The following is a 9,804-nucleotide window of genomic DNA, read 5'->3' as shown; positions in this document are numbered from 1 at the left end:
TGTAATGCTGGCCAGTTTTTCCCGACAAAGACGTGTATCAGAATTTTATGCTTCTCTTCTCTGGTATCTCCATCTTAGCAAGCCCAACATTTTCCTACCTCACTGATTACGCTGACACTTTACTGAAGTCGTTTGTGCAGCACTTTGCTACACTTTATGGGAGACACAACGTTGTGTATAATGTACACTGCATAACCCATCTGGCAGGTGAAGTTCAGCAGCATGGTCACCTTGACTCCTTCTCTGCCTTCCCATATGAAAATTATCTGCAGAAGATAAAAAAACTGGTTAGAAAACCAGAATATCCTTTAGCACAGATCATTCGTCGTCTGTCAGAAGTAAAAATTCGGGAGGTTACATTACCTGGCAGCACTTTAAGACGGCAGCATTTTGTGGGCCCTATTGTTGGGGGGATGGCCATCAAGGCACAGTATGGCGAGATGTCCACTGAGAAGTGGACTCTCAGAACATCGACTGGTGATAACATCTTCAGGCTTGGAAATGACATTGTCTGCATCCAAAATATTGTGGAATGCATTGGGGGGGGCATTTATGCAATATATAAGGAATATAGAAGGAAGTCATTGTTCTTTAGCTACCCATTTAGCTCGGATACACTGAATATTTACATCATTTCAGAAAAATCTGAGATCATCAAGGCTGCCAATGTTTCAGAGCTGGATGGGAAATGTGTCGCCCTGCCCCACAGGAAAGGTTTTGTGGCCTTTCCTCTCCTGCATTAACATGCAAAAAATGCATTTCAATCAGTTTATTAGTTCAGACATTAATTAGTTAATTACTTCATTACATTAACATTAATTGATAGTTTTTGTTCATTGTTTTAGTACCAATCATAATCATAGCATGACTAGTTTAGATCAGGGTCTCAGGACTGACCAAAGTTTGACTTGCTGGCAGTGGCTGCATCAGAAAACGGGCTGATAAGTTGCTGTAAGTACTTTGCTGAAGTTAATCATCTTTCAGGTGTCAACTGTCAGTATCAGTGTTGTGCAAGTTGACACTTCATATGAGCCCCTATATTATCAAAATCAATAAAAACAAAATTTCAAAGCTTTTTCCACTAGATCTTCTTACTCTGACTCACAATAACTGCGCATTCACACTTGTTTCTTTTCTTGTCTTCTCCATTAAGGATGTTCCATGTAGTTTGAATTTGTCACCAATAATGCCGTACAGTGGTGCCCCAAAAGCTGGTACGATGGGAGGGGATGGTTGTGCATCGTGGCCAACTTATAACAGCGACGAAAGAATAATAGGGCAGTAAACATGGAGAGGAGCCACAGGAAGGACTGGCAGACACATGATGTCAGAATCATCAAATCCATCTGGTATGCCAAATGCTCAAGTTGTTTCTTGCAAGAGTGAGTTTTTACAAAATCCTACACCTACAAATCCCACTGCCACCACTGTTCTAAAAGAATATGCCACCGTTTTAATGGAATGGGTTATTCACTCTCCCCTTGAGTAAATAAGTTGAGCAAAAACTTTTGTCCACCTGCCGGAACTAATACAATGCATGCACGGAGCCACAAAATGTTTTTGCCGCACTATCTACTGTAGAGGAGACAAAGAATAATAATTTCATAAAATGGTGGCATGTTCCTTTAAGACTCATGTCAAGCTCCATGTTTACCTTTCAGATACTTACATTGAGGCACGTCAAATCCTGAAGAAGGCTCTGACATGTAGCACCTCGGACCTCCAAACTGAGGATGAACAGGAACGGCCCTGGGAGAAGGAGAACAACAGCGAAGTCAGTGTTTTTCTTCATGTTACACATACAAACACTAACACCATATACTTTTATTAAAAAGAACAGAACCGAGATCAATGCCATGTTCAACCATTCTCTGTCTGCGTTAAATGTTGATTTGCATGTAGATAAAGATCTTTTTTTTTTTCAATTTAAACAGACATTTCTTTGGTGACACCGATACAGAGGAGGACTACCGACCCCCAAAGATTTCCAAATTCGGGTCATCTGCTGGGACAAGTCACCAACTCCCTGCAAATAGTCCAGAGCTCTGTCAAAGTAAGAGTCAGAGAGTATTCATGTCCTAATAATTTTTAAATAAGAAAAAAATATACATATAAAATGTGGTGACCCCTTACATATAAAAAAAATGACCCCCACTCACTACACGGAAGAGCAAGTTTTTAGCTTTATCTGCTCTATGCATACTGAATATGTAGTCATCTTACAGTTGTCCTCTGTGAATGTTTCTTAAGTCTGTGTGACTGTGTTGTGTATGTTGTTATAAGATTGACACCAAATATAACCCCCCCCCCCCAACAACAACACAGTGTTTGGCAGAACTGCCCCTCCCCAACCACTACCACCACTACCACCACAACACTCCTCTCTCAACCTGCACATTGCAACCAGCAACAATGGGGGCCAGAGGAGCCAGACCTACCTGGAGAGGTGGGAGACATGGCCCAGAAACCATTCCCTGCTCTGGTAAGAAATAACTGTAACTACAAGCTATAATACCTTGGCTTTAACCACGGGGGACACGGGGGGATTTAACTGCATGGAATGGAGGGGGAATAACTATTCTATAATACTATGTATTCAACAGCTGCTCAGGTCCACATTTTAAGCCTGCTGGAGCACATTAAGCAGCAGCAGGACCAGCTGGTGGCCAAGGTCAATCACCTGAGCAGCAGGGTGCTCAACACCTCAACACCTCAAGAGCCAGAGTGTCCTGAATGCATTCAGCTGCCCATCGAATCACTGGGAGCGGTGGATGAGCTTGAAGCATTCCTGAAAGACGCTGCCAATGCAGCAGCCAAACAAAGAATGGTATGCTCCTGCCAGTCACTCAACTCTAATTGGTAAAGTGCTGGGGTGGAGGTGGGGCAAAGATTGTCGTACAAGTTATTACATCAGGGCTTTATACCTTGTCTGTATTTTAAGATGTTTTGTGACTTACTTTTAGATTTCTTCTTTGGCCACGATTGGTGGCCAAGATGTGAAGAGAGTGGCGTGGAACATCCTCTCTCGGATGTTCACAGAAGAAGTGGCCAAGACCATAAGCTGGAAGGGAGCAAATGGCAAGAGGGCATTCAGTCACATGTCATCAAAGACACTAATGTACCGTAAGTCACTTTAAGTATTCAGCTGCAGGTAAGGGAAGGGAAGTGTAACGGCTCCCACACACAGCTGCGTGCGGTGCAATGCTGGGGTCGGCTGAAACTGTAAACGGTGTTGCCAGATTGGGTTGAGTGATTTACGCCCAATCATGATCGAAAACCCGCCCCCTTCATCAAAAAATCCGCCCCAACAACGATTCTGTCACAGATAAACAATTTAACTCCAATCTGCCCTGCAATTTAACTTTATCTGCCCGCCTAAGCCGGTGTTACAATATATTCGGTTCCTGGAATATCTGATTCCAATGGGTGGAGCTACCATGAATATTCACAACACCATAGCGTGGCGGGGCGACAAATACAAGCGAGTGGAACACATTATTAGCACTTCAGATGGTGTTTTGTTCTAAACTACTTCTAACTGTTCGTTTCTCACGAATGACTGAGATTAAGCTTTTTAAATGTCTATTATTGCATGTTTAAATAAATATTTACAAATATGTTCTTGTGTTTTGATTCTGTCTCCCAAAGTTGTCTGTAGGCTATTATTGAAATAGCTTTTATATAATAGGATGATAGCTCAAGACAAATTAAAAAGTATTCTCATTTAAAGAATATAATATATATAATTTTTATAATGTAAAACAATATGCATGAAGTTATACCTGTCCTAAATACGATCTAGATTGTTTAAAATTGATAAACAAAAACATCTGCCTCAACATATTTCTGTGTAAAAATTGATTTTTTTAAAGCATTCATTCATTAACTCGAAATTACTTTTAAAGTAAGATACAGTGTCTTAAAATTACATATTTTTTTCATATTCATCTGTAAAAACGAGAGTGTTAGACAAGAGAAAAACATGGGATCAAGGACAAAATTAATAAAGCAGGACCAATAAAATATTTACTATATTATTCAAATATGTATTTATAAATGTACCTTTCCTTAATTTTTGTATACCCATGCCTTCTACACCAGTGTTTTTGTGTTCACTTGTTTACAAAAAGATTACATAAGAATGATAACATTACTAAACTGATAAGATGTAGGCCTAATTTTTATGATTAATGGTTAGTCATTATTATCAATTAATTTGACCAACGTTCTAAAGCATTGCTAGAGAAAACAATTGTTAATGCATCTGAAAGCTTAACATTTATGACAACCTTTGATAAAGTAAAGGTTGTGTATCAAAAAGATTTTCAGTTGAGTCAGTATAAAGCAACATCCAAAGCATGCAACATGCAACTCCAAGGTCTTATGTTGACTTAAACAATCAGCCTATAATTTAAAGGCTATTTTAATAATATGCAGAAAACTTTGGGAGACAGAATAAAGACACAAGAATTTAATATTTATTTAAACAGCAATCACACACCTTTTAAAAATACTAATCTGTCATTCATGAGAAACGAACAGTTCTATATCATAGAATGTCAGCAACAACTAATTTGGAAAATTTGGAGAAATTTAACCTTAAACCTCTAATGTAGGTCTTCCAACGCTTCCTACAGGATCAGGTCTGTAATTCTTCAGGTAAACTCAGACATCCCAACCTGCAAAAAGTCATTTCAGGGAGGTATTTTTGTTTTCATGTAGCCTTGGCAACTAGCCTGAATAATATGCAGATGAAATGAAACTTGTCAACTCACCTCAACATGCCTTTTGCAATCATTTAACCCGCCATGGGCAATGCTAGAGCAAGACAGTAATTATGTTTTACATCTATAAGACGGGTACTTTTTTTTTTTTTTGTGGCACTCTCCCTCTGCCATGGTGCTCCTGTTTCTAGATAGACATAACTGATTAATTTTGTTCGGGAGAAGAGATAAAAGCCCGCCCACACTGACAATTGATTGGTTGATTTGCAGAAACAGGCCAATCAGGATGCTCTCTGTCTGACATGCGCTTCGCACACACGCACATTAGCACACATACGCCTCTCGCTCCCTCTCCCTCTCTGCCGTGCGCGCGCTACACGGTTTACACTGTTTCGCATGCGCGCTTTTGCTCGCTCGGTCTAGATTCTGGGAGATTTTAACTAATTTGCGGGTCTCAGGGAGCCGCTTTCAATATGCGGGAGACTCCCGGAACTTCCGGGAGATTTGGGATGTCTGAGTAGTTAAGCTTAACTTCGTTCAACTTTAATACCAGTTTGAAATAAATAATCCATAAAACAAAACTAGGCGCTCACGCTAATAATTTCTGTTCCACTCACTTGTATTTGTCGCCCAGCCCATGCTATGGTCTCGTGAGTGTTCATGATAGCTCCACCCATTGGAACCAAATATTTCGGGAACCGAATATATAACACCGGCTTATTTTCCCCAGCCGATGAAGTCAAAAGATGCCCAATCTGGCAACACTGATTAATTCCAGCCAATAACTGGGCAGCCCATGCTTAAGTCATAAGTAGCCTACCAAATGCATGCTGAATTTAAAACCTCATTTTGTGTCTACAGGTGCTGTACGTGCAAATAGTTTGTGTCGCACAGCCACAGACACAGACATTCAACGTTATGCCATAAGATGGTTTAACTTGGCTGCAGACCGTGGTGCGGCAAGGAGGCGCCTGACCAACCGGTCTAACCAGGCTGAGGCAGATGATTAGGCTACTTATGGTCATGTTTTCTTTTGTTAAATAAAATGTTTTATTTGTTTCAAATTGTTTCAGTTTTAATTTAAATAGTCTGTCGCAGGCTACATGTTGTTTTCCAATTCAGAGACCATGCCCTTTACAAATTCCATTGGCCTGGAGCCCAGTGTGTTTAAACCCCACCACGATCAACTGCAAGATAGAATACAACCAACTTACTGCTCCTTTTCAATAATCCGACTTGCATTCCAATACAAAAAAAAAAAAAAACGTATGTTTGCTACTTATGTCTCATGTCAACTGTAAATGGTTACATACAACTTAACAGATATAAAACACATTCCCATTTCCCAGAATTTCATTATAATCAGAAAACATCTCCTCTTGTAGTACTTACAACTAGTCTTCCTGATCCTAGCACTTAGAACTGACACTCTGTTTAAAAACAGCACTCACTGATGCTCTTTTTGTACTCTACATTTTATATATATATATATATATATATATATATATATATATATATATATATATATATATATACATAATTGTTGAGAGAATTGCCTTAAAAAGAAAACTGTGTAGGCTAGCATGTTTGTCGCTTTGGTTAAAAATGCGTCAGCCAAATGTAATGCAGCCTAATGTATCACATACCAAAACCCAGAGACACTGCAAGCCTCGGATTTCACAGCTATTTCTTCTCCTGACATCTTTAACAAGGCACAGTTCAATCACGTTCACACACTGGATTCACTGTATGAATTTTGGATGAGGAGGATGTTATCAGGCAGTGTGGTGGAAAAAAGTGGCATTGCAGACAGAATTTTATGAACGGGTCCAAAACGGACCCGGGCCGGATACGATGCTCATATGACCGGGTCCAAAACGGACCCGGAGCGGATATGCGGCTCATTCGCGGATCCAAAGCGAAGCCGGGGCGGATGTACCCATTTATGTACGGATACGCAAAGGGACCGCAGCGGTGTCGGACCGGATCCGCGAGCCGCCACCGAGGCGTATCCGCCGCGGTGTGCAAGTGGACGCAGTTTCGGATCCGCTTTCTGGATCCGTTACGGAGTTCACTGTACCTCCGCGGCGGATGCGTTTCGTAGTCAGTTTGCTGTCTGGGCTGTCTGTCACCACAGACCTCCACAAACACACTTTAAGTCACGTTCACACCAAGGATGATAACAATCAAGATAACGATAAAGATACAGTTCTAAAAATCGTTCTCAATATTAAAGAATAGCAGTCAACACTACAGCAATAAAGATAAAGACAGAGAAACGATATCTTCGGAATGACTTTGAGAACGATTTGTTTCCAGCTGATGAACGATACTGAGAATGACATCGTCAGAATCCAACAAGCGCTTATATACACACGATATCATCCGCTAATATCATTATCTTTCTAGTTGTAGTTCTTGGTGTGAACGTGGCTTTACACAGACACATATTCTGCTCTGACAACAAAGAAAGACACAACACACAGACAGAACAGGGTTTGAGAAGAGACGGGGTCCAGCTCCAAACCTCTTATATTCCCCATCACTGAGCGACTGTTAAGAGACTTCACAAACAAGCCTCATAGTGAACGAACAGCGCAGTTTACAGTGGAGTAAAAACAAGCATCTTTCCAGAAACCCTCAACTCTCCACTTACCTGAAATTAATACGAAGACCGCAGGAAAGAATGTCATCTTTAAGACGCTTCCAGAAAACATCCCAGCTGCGCTTCAATATTCAGCGCTTGAATGTAGAAATGTTCCTCTGCTTATATTGTGTCCTTGATCTGTCAGCTTCTCCTCCACAGCACTGCACCATAGAACACCAAACACTGAAACTTTCCTTTTAAACAGTGACTGTAGAAGGCGGAGACCGGGGGCGGGGCTCTGATTCTGATTCGAGAACTGAACTCTGTTCCCTGCTTGGAGGAATATACAGAGAACAGAATAAGGAGACAATACGAAACACGCTGAAACAGGTTATTCCTCTGATATTTATCAGGTGGTGTCAATGTATAGTGAACATGTTTCTTATTGATATAAGTTGTTGAAAGGCAGCAGCGTTGGCAATACAGGAAGGAAGTTAAAGACCATCCAAGGGAGAGGTTGAGGTTAAAAGAAAAGAAAAGCGGAAACAGCAAGGCTTTGAGGTCTGGTTTGGGGTTTAAGAATTGTGCTTATAACACCAATATTACAAATAGGCTACAAGTCATCATATACACCAGGGTTCAGCAACCTTTTCGGCATGACGTACCATTAGCTATTAATCGATACTGAATTCTACATTAGATTTCTCAGCAAGGAGGGAGTAAAATCGCTGTTTTTTTTAAGAAACTAAACTCAGCTTCATTGTTTTTAGTGAGAGACAAACGCAGACAATTTACACATCTCTCTCTTTTTCTCTCTTTGTCAAAATGGCCATATTTGATACAAAAAAACAAAAAACAAAAAAAAACAAAAAAATAGAGTAGACCTCACTGGATATAGCTGTCGGTCATTTAACATTTCTATCTTAAAACATATTATTAAAAGTTGATAAATGTTAAATGGTAGCCTATGTGCAGCGGTCGCGCGCCTCTGTAGACTAGCGCAAATTAATCCTCAGAGTTTAATGGTAGACTATTTATAGCTCCTAACAGGCTGTGTGTCTGTGAGAAGTTATTACCTCAAAATATACTTCAGTATGCCGTGTGACAGCGATTAACCCTCTGCTTGCCACTGTTGGCACGCGTGCCGTATTGCCGATCCACTTTAAAAGAGACAGACATGTAGATGTTTGTGAAAGATGTTTTCTCTGATTTGGAGGGTTGAACGCTGTTAAATTATACCATATTTACTGCATAAAATTTGTGTACATATTTTACTATGGGGAGGATCATTTTATCAGTTTATAAATCATGAAACAATAAAACTGTTATAGTTTGTGTTAGTAATCATTGCTTTATAGAGGACAACTTAGTGCTCTTATGAATGTTTTAAGCGTGACTTTGTGAAAATGTACTAGCCACTAAATTAAATAGCATAGAGTTTTTCATGGCTATGTTTGCCCTTTCATTTCATTCTTGTTCTAGATCTCTGTGTACTCGTGTTCAATATTGTTTTTGACAACTTAAGGTTATGTTGTAGCTGTTTTGTAACCGTATACACCAACTGTAAACCTACCCCTTACAATGCATATGTGACTTTTACTAACCACATAAGCAGTGTTGTAGTCGAGACCAGCTCATTCGAGTCCGAGTCCAGATCGAGTCAGAGGGTCGAGTCCGAGACAAGACCGAGTTCAGAAAGGGTCGAGTCCGAGTCAAAACCGAGACCAGAGAGATTGGATCTTTGACAAGACCTAAAGAAATCTTCAAGAGTATGTAAATGTTTGGTGGAAACAATAAAGGGTAAAAGGGCCACATAGTATGTGGTGTAAAGGTAATTTTATTAGTATCATGAATTGTAACTTGTCAATATTAAGTGCTCATTTTCACATAACATCGTTGTACCACTATACACATCCATATAACCTTTCTAGTACAAGTAACATTACTGTACCACTATACCTGTAAATGTTCAACTGTAACAGCTTTTACATAACTTTTAACATTGAAGCTTAACTAATGACTGCTAATATCCTTACAATGTCTTGGATTATGTGCACTTTAGATGTTGTGAAGATTACAGATGGGCATAATTACTTTTCAAAAAAATAAGTGAGGAGACCATCCTGTTACCCAACCAAGCACGATGTGGTCTCATGATCAATCCACCCCGACTAAAAACACTCTCTACTGGTGCAGAGGAAGCGGGGACTGACAACAGTTACCATTTTATCACTTTCTAATCTAATGCTAATTTCACTGGATGGTGCGTTTTAATGCAGGGTAAAATACACACTAGTCCAAGTTTTTTTTAGTTACGGAGGGCATACACACAAGAGCCGACTGACTGTCCAGAAAAATTTCATGCAAAAGTGTGTATGTGCCAGGGGAAGAAAGCTGGATCAAATGCCATATAAGTTCAATGCATTCTGTCAGACATGTTTTTGGGGGGAGATGTTTAGTGTTGAGACAGTCAGTCTGTGTCTGTATTCATTA

At 40.0% G+C, this 9,804-nt stretch overlaps 1 protein-coding gene and 1 long non-coding RNA gene across 2 annotated transcripts; one reads left to right on the top strand and one right to left on the bottom strand.

Moving 5' to 3' along the window:
• Positions 1–39: 39 nt before the first annotated feature.
• LOC113041629 (uncharacterized) lies at positions 40–1,750 on the bottom strand. Its single transcript, XR_003275421.1, has 3 exons — positions 1,670–1,750; positions 364–1,035; positions 40–266 (listed from the first exon to the last, which is right to left on the bottom strand). It is a non-coding gene; the product is annotated as an uncharacterized LOC113041629 (long non-coding RNA).
• A 4-nt stretch (positions 1,751–1,754) lies between these two features.
• Positions 1,755–6,120, top strand: LOC113041627 (uncharacterized). Its single transcript, XM_026200261.1, has 6 exons — positions 1,755–1,774; positions 1,935–2,053; positions 2,326–2,482; positions 2,604–2,827; positions 2,964–3,123; positions 5,586–6,120. The coding sequence occupies exons 3-6, from the start codon at positions 2,413–2,415 to the stop codon at positions 5,732–5,734; spliced, it is 603 nt and encodes a 200-aa protein (XP_026056046.1). The 5' UTR covers positions 1,755–1,774; positions 1,935–2,053; positions 2,326–2,412; the 3' UTR covers positions 5,735–6,120.
• Positions 6,121–9,804: the final 3,684 nt, after the last annotated feature.

Source organism: Carassius auratus, chromosome 23, assembly GCF_003368295.1.
Source record: "Carassius auratus strain Wakin chromosome 23, ASM336829v1, whole genome shotgun sequence".
Lineage (NCBI taxonomy): Eukaryota > Metazoa > Chordata > Actinopteri > Cypriniformes > Cyprinidae > Carassius > Carassius auratus.
Note: the sequence above shows the minus strand (reverse complement) of the source record. Positions and strands in the feature narration are given on the sequence as shown.